A 15,679-nucleotide genomic window follows, 5' to 3' on the forward strand; every position below is an offset into this window, starting at 1 on the left:
ATTTGTATCTGTAACATGTATCATTTGTAAGAGATACCTTTATTACAATGTTAGGAGGTTCTCCTTTGTTCATCAGAGGCATCAAGCCAGGGGTAATGCACAGATAATCGGTTAGCCAGACAAATAATCCAACTAAATTTGTGGCAGGGGGGTCAGGCAGGGGCCAGTCCAGGCAGCAACAGGAAATGATGAAAAAATATTAAGGTCACCGATAGAAAATTTGGAGCAATGCACTTCATAGCAATTGGCTATTATGGGCCATGCAGTCATGTTTGAGTGAAGCTTTCATACTGGAAAAGGTGGACATAGATAACAGTAGTCCCTGGTGAAAACTTAATTAGGGCCCCACCACTAAAATCTCTTTTGTGGTATTCGTGGGATTGCCTGTTGGATGAGGGGGATCTGGAGACCTTGTGCAGTGGCACACTTTGGACTTACCTATGTCCGCCCCTGGGTACAGGCCAATTAGGGCTCAGAAGGTGCAGGGTTAGGTGGAACCTAACCGTATGCTTCCTAGACTATTTCTAGGAGGCATACGGGTGTGTGTGTAGGAGAATTCATCCTCACGGCTTGCCGGACTGAAGTGTGGAGCGGTAAGTTAGCCACTGTCTCCAGCAGCTGATACTTTGGGTTTGCATCAATGAACAAATGTAGGTTGCACATAGTTGCCTTCAGCATTGATTTGAAATCAGTATGAGATACATTTAAGATTATCCAGAGTTCAGTGGCAGGTGCTTGTGACCTTGAGTTGACCTTTTAAGATGCATTAACCTGGTTCAAGATGCTTTTGTATTTCTATTATCTTCTAGTGGAGAAAAGTTTATAATTCAAGCAAAGTTTTCCACTTTGATCACATATCCCAAACAAACAAAACACTCAAAACTATAAATAAAAAAAAAACTTTAAACTTATTTGGAAAGTTTTGCTTAACTCTTGTTAATGGAACATCATTATTGAGAACATGACCTAAGCCCCAGGAACCTTAAGTCTTTAAAAACTACCAACATTATGCTTTTGTAAATCTTTCTTATTACTTACACCGGTACCAGGAAACAACACCTGCAAATTAAAAAGGGTAAAAGAAAAAAATGTGACAAAATGCTTAATGTTAATTCATGTTAATTAAAAACATTCTGAGTTTGTCTCTGTCTTAACCTGCTGAGGATCAACTTTGTCACTCGCAACAACTAGGTGTGTCACATCTTGTACTGTAAAGTGCTAAGAATAATAAATTGAAAGTCTGTGAATGCCAAAACATAGTAACCTGAGACAGGAAATATGAAGAACAACTAAGCAGAAACAACGCTGCATAACAATTATTAGATGCTGAACACAAAGGCTGTCATTTATAGATAAAACACATTGAAATATACAACCTTTTATACTTATGTGTGGCTGCTTAGCATTGCTGCACCACAGTGGAGTTCTGGGAATGGTTTTTACCTGATCTGTATTGGAATTTTTCATGACTTCAGGGGTTGTTCTCAATGTACCGGCAGCACCAATGGGTATTTTTGACATCAAGCTGGTTTAATAAAATGCTTTTAACGGCTTTGATATAGTTGTCAAACTAAAAGCGAGAAAATAAGATATTTTTGTCGGGGTCGACATACACTTTAACAGACTTCCAGTGAACAATAACCATTATCACCATTGTTGTGTTCCATGTGGAGGGTGGGGGGGCACAGAGGCGTGTAATGCTTTAGTCTTTGACTCTTTATATGATGGATTAATAAAATCAAGGACAATAAATAAAAAATATCTACATTTTAGAAGTTTTAATTTAAAATTTTCAACTTCATTGCTAAATCTCTCCAGTTTTGAATGATTACTATTAGCATTTTCAACAAGTTAATATAATTGTAGGTAATAGCTTATCTCAGCCCTTCAATTTTGCATATTTTATGCAAGTATCCACACCTATAAAGTTTTATAGTTAAATTTTAAAAATGTGTGAAAATGTATCCAATTAAAATCAAAAAAGTTTTTTTGGTGTCCCCAATGGGGGGGGGTCATGGGATGCCTGATTTTTTTCAAGCTCTCCATGACTGGATAATATAGATCAGTACTTCTCAACCATGGTTCCACCAGAGGATGCGGGGGGTTCCTTGAGCAATGAGCAATCTGTGCCTCCCAGTTCGGTTACCATTGATACCAATGATCTTTCTGGCTTTCTGTAAGAATATTCTTCCCACTGGGCAGCAATGTAAAAGGAATTCTTCCAACTGACCAACACACTAATGTATTTTGAATGTTGGAAATAGTAACTGTAGCAGAAGTTTCCTGAGGAACTGGTAGTTATTTCAAAGGTTCCCCCATGTTAAAAAGTTTGAGAAACACTGATATAGACTATTGTGGGGTAAACTGGGTGACCCAAGGACTGAAAACATTTGCCAACTAATAAAAAACATTTTTTTAAGAAATCCATTCCAGGTTTGCTGGCTCACCCAGGGTCTCCTATGATAACCTATCTTTTCCAGTCTTGAAGAGCTTTAATGAATCAGGCCCATCCTCTCTATTTCTCCTGGACACCATTATCAGCAGGTCTGGATGTGATAGAAAAACAAACATTTTGCATTGTCATGAGAATGGGAATACAGGAAAAAAGGTTCTATGGTGTCCCTTGTTTTGGTGACAACTGTCCAAGTGTGCATTACCCTTATTTTGGAGAGCTCTCCTCTTACATTTCATTGTGGCTTTGGATATACTTTGAAGAGGGTTCCATTTTCCACGGTAAAAGGGTAAAATGTGCCAACATGTCCTCTTCTTCTGTACTTCTTTCAGTCAATAGGAGTTCCCTGTATACCCTAGTTTACTGGGATCTGTTTAACAACTGATTAGCTAATGTTGGTAGCTAAGAGGCTCCCTACTATGTAGAGGTTACTCCTGAACATTTAGGCATTTGTTTGGTCAATATAATGTAAATAAATCAACTTTTTAATATAGTTTGTAACATTTTGCTTTTTTCATTTTCAGCCATTGAAGTGAACCTTCAGAAAGCTTTGGCAGAAGCATCGGAGACCTGCACCCAGGAGTGCCTCATCTTAGGTCACTCCGACAACTGCTGGATGCCGCCGTCGCTGACCCAGTACCAACAGTCCAACCCGCCTTTGCCAACTTTCGGTATTCAGCAAGGATGGGGAAGAGGAAGGCTGGATGGAGTGCACACCCTTGGAAGGCCTCTGCCCAAGGATGACATTGACAAGGGGGTTTCAAGACCCCAGTTTTACAATACTTGCGAGAGACACTGTTCCATTGACGATCCCGTCAAAGTGATTCCCTTGGCAAATTTCACGCCAGGCTCAGCGCCCAGTTCAGGAAGTAATTCTATCTTCGTACATGAGCACCAGCTCTGAAGTGTACCTAGCAGCCCTCTCTCTGTATACTTGTGTGTCAGATGTACATAGTCACAGCTTGAAAATGCATCAAAAGCATACAGTAATGTAATATACATAGGGTGTGAAATGAAAATATATGATGTATATATGAATTAACATACCAATGTCCAAACCTTCAGCCTTTTCTGACCACAAGCAGTACGATTATTATTTTATCTAGCCTTCTTTTAGAATAAGGTGAGAAAAGTCATTGTGCAAATTGTTACATTTTATTTATGGTATATTTATATGACCACAGGGATGCTTATCTCACGTATTTGTGCCAGCAGATAAAGTTTAATCTTAATAGTTAAAAGCAAGTTCACAATAGTTTTTATCTTCAAGAAACTTGGCAATTAAATGGCCACTTCCCGAATCTATGTCAGCATTCTTGCAACCTCCACCCAACCCCCCAACACACACATATCTAACCAGGAGAGATGCTCCATTATCATGGGTTGCATACCATCCATAGCTCATTTACAATATAAGCATCCCTCTGATTCAGGGTGTTTTAGCATTGCTGGTAGTTAAATTCATTTGCTAATTTACTTTTCTAATTTTTACAAAATGAAGGGCTTACTAAAAACATACAAGGACATCCTAAACAATGACAACAGTTATCTTTAAAGAACAAAACCTCTTGTCATGCTGACCAATGCAAATCGAGCATATGATGATATTATGTATAAAAAGAAGCTACCATCAGTGAGATCCCATATGTCAAAATGTTTGCTAGATTGTGAGATCCAAAGATGAGTATAAAGAATATTGTAGATCCTGCATGGAGAGCTTACTATCTTTCCTGCCATGATGTAATTATAGAACCCTGACTGCACACCATGCATGAGATGTTCTCCCTTTAAGTATATAGGAAATAATGGACACCTAGGTCTTACACTTTGGGATGAGCGTGTTTGATACCCCATAATAATACCATGGACATTAATATAGAGTTGAATCAACTTTTGCAGCTACAACAGTTTCCACTCTTCTTGGAAATACATTTTTTGAAGATTTTGGAATGTGTGTGGCATGCATGGCAATTTTGCCAATTCAGCTATAAGAGCATGTGTGTACCTACGTAAGACAACGATATCTGTCTCACAGCTGGCTTTCTAATTCATCCCAAAGGTATTCAGTAAAGTTGAGGTCAGGACTTGGTGTGGGCACTTTGGGTGCCTTTAAACCAAACTCATCAAATGTTGGGTAGGTTTTTGGAAGGTGTCCACATACTTTTGGCTTTATGGTGTAAATCACCTACACACATCGATCCAAAGCTTAAATTAAGCTAATAAATTTGAAAGCACCAGTTGTGTAGTTGAGTATGTGCATCTACATTACATGGGCAACACCAGGAGTGAACAAGCTTGTGCAAGATTTGAATGATAGCTCAGCTGGGTCTATTGTCTACCAGCTGATCATTTTGGCATACAATTGTTTGCTTAATGTGACATCTGTTTATGTATTTCTTTATCATATGCTTAGTTTACATTGCTCAAGCTTGTCTAAAGTTAACATGATATTATCTGGAATTAAAAAAAAATTATTTACAAGACCAAAAAAGAAAGATGTTTAGATTTTTGAAAGATGCAGAATGTGGATCATTAGAACAGAGCTCACCTTCTCTTTACTCACCTTACTCTAAAAAAAGAAAAAAAAGGTCCATATCTCACCAGCTGAAAGAGAACCCAAAAGGTGTACAAAAAAAGTACAGAACTGAACAGAAACAGCAACCGAACAGTACAGGAGTGCTAATACTTTTTGCATTTAATTTTATTTTTTGGTTTTGGGTGGGTTTTGCTTCACCATTCGATACAAAATCAGCTTGAAACTATTCAAAGAGTTCCAACACATCTGTAAATGAATGCCTATGGATCTGAGAAGTGTTTAAACTGATGTCAGATGGAATTAACACAAACCCAAAGCCCACTAGTGCAGGTTCTTACTTTCTCCAGTAATGGGGCCAACACAACTGAACTGAGACAAAAACTGCAGAAAGTGAAGACTTTGGTTTTGCTTATAAAGAACGGCCAATGTGTTAGGGTAGCGGCCTCCAACATTTTTGGCTTGGAACAGGAATCCAGTAAGCCAGTCCCAGGAGATGCAAACAATCACTGGTGCTGCCCATAGGAGTTGTGTTTTAGCTTCTTACTGTTCAGACCAATGAAGATCGGAGAACAATCTTGCAAACATTACGCAAAACTGTACTTTTTTATTTTTTATTTTTTTCTGTTATTTGCTGAAATGTTTGATATTCGTGCACTGTTAGTGGCCAGAAAAGGCTGAAGTCAGACACCGCTTTACATCTTATGGCTGCCTGAAACTAGAATAATTGTCAGTGGTACTTAGACTAAGATAGCGACAATCAGTCCTTTAGACTTTCATAAAAACATAGGAACACAATACTGTGGGCACTCCAGGTCCAATTGCATGTTTTTTTGTTCATTGTCTTATCAAACAGACATTAATGCAACCTCTGCAAGTAGACAAAGTTGTAAAAATTGCAGGCAATTATTAATGCACTAATAGCATCTAAGTTTACCTGCAGCTGTGTGAATGCTAACCATATTTACTTTATTCTGAGTTATGTATAATTCACAGCAGCAGATCCCAGAAGTGATCCTGCACTCCTTACTGTCACCACGTAACATCTTCTGCCTTCACTTGTTATATATTAGCAGTCAAGATCCAAGCTCCAAGGCAGACATTTTTTAATTATTTGCTTTTTCAAGGTTCCCAGGGCATCAGATTATTAACAAAATGGTTGGATGTACCAAGCCAAACATGATGCATCACAAGGATTAAAGTGAACCTATTATGATATACATGAAAAATGCACCATGCAGCATAATATGTTACAGCGATCACAGTACTCCTCCCAATAATGCCATTTCTTCTTTCCTTTCCTAATAAAAGGAGCCATCTTTGTTCACCAATCATTCAGATTTAACATCTTCTTCCTGGACTGCCTATTTAGGAATGGCACATTCATTGTGAAATTCTTGACTATGTCCATAAATTAGTGATACTGAACAGCCCCTGCTGCTATCTCTCACCTTGGTCACAGGGGTCTATTTATAAAGCAGTGAATCTGACATACACTAAAACATTCCCTGATGTAGAATAAATTACTGACATTGAAACACATGGATCTCAAAGATTCTTCACCAAAAAAATATTTGATGAATGTCAGTTTCTCTTCTTTATACATTGACCCAACCCTCTCGCACAATGTTTTTCAATCTAGAACACTCCTAGGTCATCATACAAGCATCAAAAAAACCTTCATTGCGGATTGCCCTTTGAAATATCTAGAAATTGGTCTTGTTCATGTTTGTTCCTTGCAGAGGTTGTAGTAACTTTACACAGAACCAACAAACATGTCAATATACCAGTTTTGCCCAAAATTGTGATTAAAGTTGTACAATAATATTAATATTTTTATCTCAATGAATACTGACTTGAATCTATGTTTCAGAATATTTAGCATCATGACTTACTGCGTATCATTTTCTTCTGTAAATCTGCTGCAAAGTTTCTTACTATGTACACACGTCAAATGATTCTCGTCTGAAACAAGCAATCGGGCTCATCTCGGGTGAGAATCTGACATGTTTACAGAGGTCGCCCAACGTCGTTCATGGATCCATTCTGACAGATCCATGAACGACAGATAGTGACCAACCGTAAGTCAAGGGAGATGAGCACAGCGTGAAAGGAGCACTCACTCGTTCCCCAATCCCCCCTCCAAAGAACAAAATGGAGCTCTTTTGTCTCTAGAAATGGAAATGAAAGATTGTTTCTGGCGATAATAATTGAACACATGTACTGCCTTAACGTTCCTGTTGCAGGATGACAATGCTAATCCATTGCTTTAAAACTAGCAGAAGCATTGTAAGCCCACTCATGATAGACTGCTCAATGACCAACTGATGGGGAACACAAAAAAGTTAGCAAATCTTCTACTTACGTTGAGTCAATGGCCAATTTGCAACTAGAAGTTCTTTCACTGGTGGGATCTTCACTTTGCATCAGATTTATAAAAAAAAGACCTTACATAGATATAGTGCCAAATATACTGAAACATAGGTTTGATGTTTGCTTTACCAAGGGTTTCACCCTTCCATTCCATTACATTTTTACTACACAAATATGTAAATTTCACACCAATGACTGCTTAACAAAGCCTGGATTTTAGTTTAGAATCCACACACATACACACTCAAATGCACACATTAATAAAGAAATCGTGTAAATACTGGTTGGGTAGCGTGCTGTCTCTATGTAAGCTGTTTTATATAACCTACAAACAAATGTTGGCGTAAAATACTGTAATTTATCCCGCTGTAAATGCTGTATTTATCTTGTACGCTTCTAGAATTTTCCACTTGTCGAGGGATCAGATGAATGCTGAAATAGCTATTGTTTTTCATTTTATTTTTCTCTGTGCCCAGCAAATAAGTAGAGTTGCAATTTTTTGATATTGTCCCCAATGTATTTTCTTTAATAAAATGTTTTTAAATGTGCAGAAAAAAATAAGAATCCACTTCACTTCCCCATCTGATAATGGTTCAAGAAGAACCCCTGAGGGTCTCTAATACAAAGTGTACCCCCTTTTCTCCACCACTCCCTTCTGTCTCTTTTCATATAAGTATATAGAATTCTCCTGTGGCACTCAGAGCTCCGAGCTGCATGTATTTACCTAGACATAAATGTTAATTCTTATGGGGCTTGAATACATTATCTGTAGTCTTCACTTCAGATGTCATGTTACCTTTTTAACTGTGTTTCTATGTCAGCAATAAATAAATGTTTAAAATGTTTCCTGAGTTTTTTTTCACCTTTAGTAATGATGAGTAAGAAAATTTGTGAAACATCCTGTAAAATGTATGCCAAAGTAAAACTTTTATCAAAGTCGGAGTTCAGCTGTAGTGATTGATTCATGATCTGTGGCACCATCCAAAAACTTAGAGTATATGTTCCAAATTTTGTAAGACCCTGACTATTATATCTAGTTATAGTAGGTCACATTCGACTGGCCATGTTCTTGTAATGGTGGAGACATTTTGCAGCTTTCTAAGCCATCAGTTCTACCAGTGAGGGAAATCCCCCAATATTTATATCCACACAGCACAAACACCGTAACCCAAACACCATGGAATGTGACACTACTAGAGGTATAACAATTGTTGACACCCGTTCTTGGTGCTAGGAAGTCTGCATAGATGATATATCTTTATATTGCATGGGTGAAAGTTTTGAATTTCAATTAAATCAAAATGCCAGGGTATTATTAATTATTAGTAGTATTAATATTATTAATAATAATAATAATAATATTATTAATAATAAACAGGCTTTATATAGTGATCGCACACTCTTCTCAATGATTGCAGACTTGGCTGCAACCATTGAGAAGACGCCCGGCAAGTATCTCTTACTTGGTAACACACACTAAGTAATATGATACATTTGTTATATTTTTCTCACAGTGGATAAAAGAAAAATGTAACAAATGTATCAGAATATTACTGTGCTGGAAAGTGTGTTACAGAGTAAAGCTGCGTACACACGTGCAATTTTTGTCGTTGGAAAGGATCATTCACGATCCTTTCCAAAGACAAAGGACTACACGATGCATGAACGGTGCTGTACATACAGCACCGTTCTGCTCTATGGAGAGGGGAGGGGGGGAGGGATGGAGCGGCACCCTGCCGCGCGCTCTCCCCCTTCCCTTGCATTAGGATCGGTCATCGTTCATCGTCCGTGGATCCGCCAGAACGGTCGTTCGGACGATGGACGACGCCGACTGTACACACGCCAGATTTTCGCCCGATATCTGGCCGATGCCGATTATCGGGCGATAAAAATCTGACGTGTGTACTCAGCCTAAGGGATAACCTGTAAAAAAAAAAAAAAAAAGTAAAACGCAAAAACTCAATAAATTTATTTAACAATCATTTTTATTTTTTTAACACAAATTTTTGCGTCAAATCTCGTTTTTTTAAGGGTCGTGTCTACCCAAATTCGAACAGCCATATTCGGGTTGAACTGGAATTCGAACACCAACACTACTCTTCATCCCCTCTAGCAGGGGAAATCAGCAGTTTTTTACTTCTCATCTCTAACTATCTGAGCAACAGAATTTTAATCAAAGTTCAACACTATTTGATTCGTGCTGAACCAAATGATCAATATTTTAGTCAAATTTGACATGGATCTAAATGGCAACCCTGTTCTTGAAATGCACCCATATGCAGCAAATTTCAACGTGAACTGGCCCTTATCAAAGTTTATGAAACAAGAGCTGCTTGTATTGCCTCACAGACACAAATCTGTGTCAAGTTTTCTATCTTCAGCTGTCATTTATTCTGCGGCCGTTTTGAAACTGGTTGGTTGCCGTAAGGCTTTGCAGACAGTGCTTTATGATAAATGAGGCACACTGCGCTTTTTATTAAGTTGATTTCTACAAAAACAAAAACATTAACGGGAAGAAAAAAATATTCTTACAAAAAACAAGGCAAGGAAATGTTTAATATAAATTTATAATGTATCTTGTCCTAAACATAGCTGAAGAACAATCTATCAGAAGAGTAAATCTGCTCAAATTTACTGATGTTAAACAATGGAAGGTCAAGGCAAACCCACTGTAGGATTGAAACCAAATATCATGCCAAATCATACCCAAATTAGAAAAAAATGGGGCTGGAGATTCACCTAAAAGCTAGTTTGACACAATTTTTAAAATAATCTATCTTTCTGCTCACTCCTCTGGGATACATTATTGCATCAAAGAGATAATCTTGCTGAAAGATCCTTAGCATCTGACACCCCATCTGATCCCCTTCTGTGACCATTCCTTCTGTTGGCCCCTCTATTATGTACTAGGGGGCAGTTGATGAAACCACTGTCACCCTTGGGGAGAAAGGGCCACTAGGGGGCACTACAGCCTGCACAAAAGTGGAGTCCTGGGAAGGTCCAAGGCATAGTATCAATGCAGTAACCACGTCTTCAACAGATCCTCCAGTGGTGAGAATGTTCTGCTGCTGGTTACCGCCAGGTCTTTGGGCACACCAGGGTGGCCGAAAGATACACAGTACGCAATCACAAGGCAGAAGAACTGCCATGGGTCAAATACCAGTAATCTAGGAAACAGACACTGGTGACACAGGGGCCACTTCAGACACAGGGAACACAGGACTCACTGGAAGTGACAGGAGGCACAGTTGACAGACAGCATGAAACACTGGAACAGCACAAGGGAATAGGCTGGAAACAAAAGACTGAGCAACAAGGGGTTAACACAGGAGCTGGATTGAGGAAACACTGAATTAAGCAACAGGTGTACAGGAAATAGTTAAGAAAACTGGGGGCTTGGTACTAGTGGGGAAACATTGCACGAACACTGTGTGCTGTGTCTGTGCTAGCTAAATAGCCGGAGAGGATTAAGAGGCTATTTTCTGAGTGCTTGCGGATTGGTTGAAACTGATAAAGCTTGGGAGCAGAGGACCGCGCAGAGTCAGAGAGATGAGCAGGAGAGAGATGCCTGCGCTTTAGAGAGGAAGAGGTAAGTGTGACAACCACCATCCAAACATTGCACCTATCAATGCTGCAAATCTGTTAACATTTGTTTGGATTTCAATAAATGGATCCTTAAAAGAGAACTACACCTTGAATGTTTTTCTAGTGCTCCTCACTTTTTTACCTTTGGGGTACTGCTAGGGATGGACCGACCCCTTCATGAGCTGTCTTTCCTACAAATTCTGTGCTAATTTTCATGCAATGAGTAATCTGAATATGGATATCATTCATCTAGATCCACTTAACATTCCCTCCACAGTAAAGAAAATGGAAATCCCCACTGAATGCCACATGAGTAAAGATAGGGTGTGACCTTCACATCAACAATAAAATGCAAGTACAATAAAAGACTGGAAAGGATCCAATAATCACTTTAGATTCCTCACCCATGGATTCATCACAACCAAACTACAGACAGAGCTTAGCTCTCCCCTTCCTTGCATTATTCAGAGGTAAGGAAGTGTATGGAGAAGCTCACAGCCCAATGATTTCATGTCCTATGCTGCTGCTCCTACTACACCCCCATTATACCGATGCCTATAAGGCTCTATAAATGAAATCCTCTCTCAGAAGTCCCTCAGGTAGTCCATCATGAACTTTATTCAATGTAAGTGGCTTCCCTCGCTACATTGTTTTATATTTTGTACCCCCACCCAATTCAGCTATATTGCTGGGATACCTATTCTTAATCCTTTTATTTAATTTCCTGTCTGAATATTGTCACGTGTTCATAACCTTTGCTGTCTTTTGTCTAATAAAATATATTTGAAAGTATGAACATCATTTAGAAAGTGTTCCTCCTAAAATGCACAGATGCTTTCATTTCTCCATTTTAAAATTTGGGTGGCCATGACCTTTAAGCCGGTGGTAACACCAAATTATCTTTGCTGATGCGGCGTGTAAAATATCCAGGTGAATACAGCGTGCTTGGCCGTACGCTGAAACTGTATTTCTGCCTTGTTATCCACTAAGCCTCTTAATTTTATTTAAAATTAATTTGTAGAAGATAAATCGTGAAGCAGCTTCTAAATGCCAGAGTCCCAGTCAGCAGAACTGCTGTGATATAACACTTTTCCAGTGGAAGGTTTATTCACAATAACTCACTCAGCAATTTGAGACCTCGGCTCCTCTGACAAGAATTAATGTGTTTGCTTGTACTGTTAGAATGTCATTGATCGAGCTAAGCAAACACTGTGGAATTTTCACATGAAACTTTTTTTTTTTTCATACAAGTTGCATTTTCAAGGCAACATACATTTATACACCCACACTGATCACTAAGAAGGAATAAATATTTCAATTGAAATGAAAAGAAAAGATTGAGAAAGATAAAAACATACTCTGTATGACACTTTATATCTAGGAAAACATGTGCAATTATCGGCCACACTTTTGCTTTTTTTTAAAATTACACCAGGCAATCAGTTTGTAGAAACCTGAGCTGACCCCCCACTTATATGAGCTTTTCTCATTTAACATCATGGTCACTAATTTGTTGTTGGTTCCTCTTTGCTTCCATCACCTTCTGGGCGTAGGGCCCAGATCCAGCACCAGCTCTCATCAGATGCCAGTTCTCCAATCCTCTATAGCAAGCCCCTGAAGGCTAGATGCACCATCACAGCAGACGATTGCCCCCAGGACAGTTGTGTGTAATGTATGGACTCTGGAGAAAAAAGTGACAGAGCCCACAGATAAGGCAGTACAAAGGATTCCAGCACACAAAGTCCAGAATACTAAGCCATTGGTAACACATACCAGACGAGATATCCACGAAGACGAATAAGTAAGTAAGGGTCACAGGAAGCATACATAAGTCAGAAACAGACAAGGTCAAACCCATTATATCTAACGAATGAACACACCAGCCCCACTTAACAGGCACTAGTGACTGTGCGCAGAAAGGCTATAAAGCCCTAGCAGTCAACAGCAGGGCAAGCTTTGCACAGCCTCAGAGTATGTGCCGGGGATGCCGAGAAGGTACATTTTAGGCTGCACAGCTAAAGGGAAGCAGGGGATGCTGCTATTTCCTTGTTCTCCTTGCTGCTGCAAGTTACAGCACTGGACAAAATAAACAGGGTGTGATACTGAAGGGGTGCACAGCATGGGATTGATCGCTAGCTAAGCATCTTTACCACTGGGAAGGCTTTACAACAAATTGAAGAATGTTTGTTTTGATAATCTGTTTTGAGAATTTGTGTCTATTAAGGATTGTTATTGCCAAAAGAGCATTTGTGAGATCACTGAAGACCTGCAATTGTAATTTATCCCAAAGGTGTTACGTAGCTTTGGGGGTCAAAGTATTCCCCAAAGTGTTAACATAATATTAACATGTGTGAGGGGTTACGCTCAGGATCGCCTCTGCTGGGGTCAAAGAACACTTGTCCGGTTCATCCAATTCAGATCATATCTCCCTTCCACCTCCAATCCTGCTTTGGTGTCACACGTTATAAATCTATTTTATACTGTATTATTGCCAATAATTTTCACTATGAACACCTTGACTCAGTATTACGGAATGGTTGTCCACTAACTTCTGTTCATACAGTGGGTGTGATCATCAGGCGTCTACAAACATTTCCTCATATAGCGTAGAAAATAATAATGACCAGTCATGGCTTTTGGAGCACAGGAGACATTTTCTATAAGAATTATATTCCCAATAAACAAGGATCATGTAATTTCCAAGTCATTAAAAAATAATTTCAAAGTGCAACAATGCAGGCAAAGGGTTACACAGGTTTAGGTTTCAAATAAGACATTATTGACATTATTGTAGGGTCTCCATCTTCACACCTACATGGAATTACCATAAATGAATGGGTGCTCTAGAATTGGCAAGTGGTTAAATTGATTTCATGACCCCTCTGCACTATTTCTGCAATCTTCCTCAACCAGGTTTTTGTGGAACCCTAGAGTTCCTCCAGAGGTTATTAGGAGTTCCTTGAGCAATGAGCAATTTATACCAGTCATTTTACGTGACACTATTGATCTTTTTAGCTCTGAAAGGGTGACATTCTTATCAATGGCCAGCAATGAGGAATTATTCCTACTGACGACCACACTAATGTATTGTGAGCTATGGATTTAGTAACTATAGCAGAGGATCCCTAAAGACTGGATAAATAATTTCAAGTGATCCCCCATGTTAAAAAGGTTCAAAAAGCCTGGTGTAGCCTATGGTCAAGACCCTTGTCAAGTTTTATTTTCCCTGCCCAACAAACACTACAGGAGGTTGTCAAAGTTATATCAATGGTTCCTCCTATTCGGCTTGCTCCTACTTTCTGCTCATTTAAAAGAGCCCTTAAAACCCAAACTTACCTACCCATCTTATTCTGTTTTTTTAAACTGTCACTACTTCCCACCACCCCACATCCCCCCTCCTATTGTGTGTTACTTCCCCCACCTCCTAGATTGTAAGCTCTTCGGGGCAGGGTCCTCTTTTCCTGTGTCACTGTTTGTCATGTGCAAGCCCTATTTATTGTACAGCGCTGCACAATATGTTGGTGCTATATAAATCCTGTTTAATAATAAAAAAATAATATTATTAATAATAAGCTGTGGATATAGAAATTATAGGAGGGGTTCCCTAAGACCTCAAAGTTTTTTCAAAGGGTTAATTAAAAAAAAAAAAAAAACCTGAATATTTGAGTTAATCATATGATTTAGGTCTGAGCACTGAACCATCAGAGGAGGTCAGATACCATGTATATAACAAGAGTAGCAGTGGGGATAAGACACTGGCTTAATAAAGCCAATGTTAGGATAGCTGGGTTGAGAGAAGGGCTTCAAAACAACTACTACTTTGCCCTTTTTTGCTGTTTCACATTGGGTAGATTTTCTTTTCTCTTTCTTTACATTTTGTACAAATAACACATAGACCAAAGAAGACAATTTTCCTAATTTGGGAAGCAAACTTTACAGGAGTTCTTCTTCTGACTAATTTCAACTTCATTTAAAGGACAACTGTTAAGTACCATAACCAAACCACATTATTGTCCAGAGATTTATTTAAACCCTGAAGTATATATAATTAATAATTAATTTCATTAGTTTAAGGTATTATATTTTGTTGGTATGTAAAACATGTCACAAGCACCCCTGGTGTAGACTATAAGCATGTGTGCCAACACATATTGGGCCTGGTTTATCAAAGCTCTCCAAGACTGGAGAAGATTGACTATATGAAAATAGAAAAAAATGGCTATCCAACAAACCTGGAATTCATTTCTTAAGAATTATTTACTTTTAGTCGACAGTCCTGGACCAGAATAATTCCAGTTTTACCCAGGTTCTCCCTTGATGGTTTATCTTGTCCAGTCTTGGAGAACTTTAATAAATCAGGTTCAATGTGTGAACATGGCCTTCTTTTGTCACCATCAGGAAGCTGGTCCCGAGCAAAAGAGTGGGGCTGGAGCATGTGCATGTATACAAGAAGTATCTCAAATATGCTAGATCCCCTTTTTTACATCAAGATGTCCTGGGTTTGAGTAATGGCCATCACCATTTAACACAAGAATTTGAAGACCTTCTATAGGTTCAGGGTGCTAAATCATCAAGGATCACCCTGCCTAGAAGAATAAGTGAGGAGGAAATGAAAGCAGAGTTAACCTTAAAGTATATAAAAAGAGTGAAGTAATACCGTGGGAAGGGACTTTCTCAGAGTGGTGGGTGCAGCTCACTGGGTCCACCCCAAAGGGGTCCAAATCAAAGCCTTTAAA

The 15,679-nt window shown here is 38.8% G+C and overlaps 1 protein-coding gene across 1 annotated transcript in view; it reads left to right on the top strand.

The window, feature by feature from the left end:
* Window positions 1-7,581, top strand: part of LOC140344306 (protocadherin-11 X-linked-like) — a 748,248-nt gene extending 740,667 nt beyond the window's left edge. The window contains exon 6 of the mRNA XM_072431379.1: window positions 2,977-7,581. Within this exon, the coding sequence (XP_072287480.1) occupies window positions 2,977-3,356 (380 nt within the window). The 3' untranslated portion in view covers window positions 3,357-7,581. The remainder of the gene's footprint in view (window positions 1-2,976) is intronic.
* Window positions 7,582-15,679: the final 8,098 nt, after the last annotated feature.

The sequence above is a fragment of the Pyxicephalus adspersus genome, chromosome Z (assembly GCF_032062135.1).
Source record: "Pyxicephalus adspersus chromosome Z, UCB_Pads_2.0, whole genome shotgun sequence".
NCBI classification, from domain to species: Eukaryota; Metazoa; Chordata; class Amphibia; order Anura; family Pyxicephalidae; genus Pyxicephalus; species Pyxicephalus adspersus.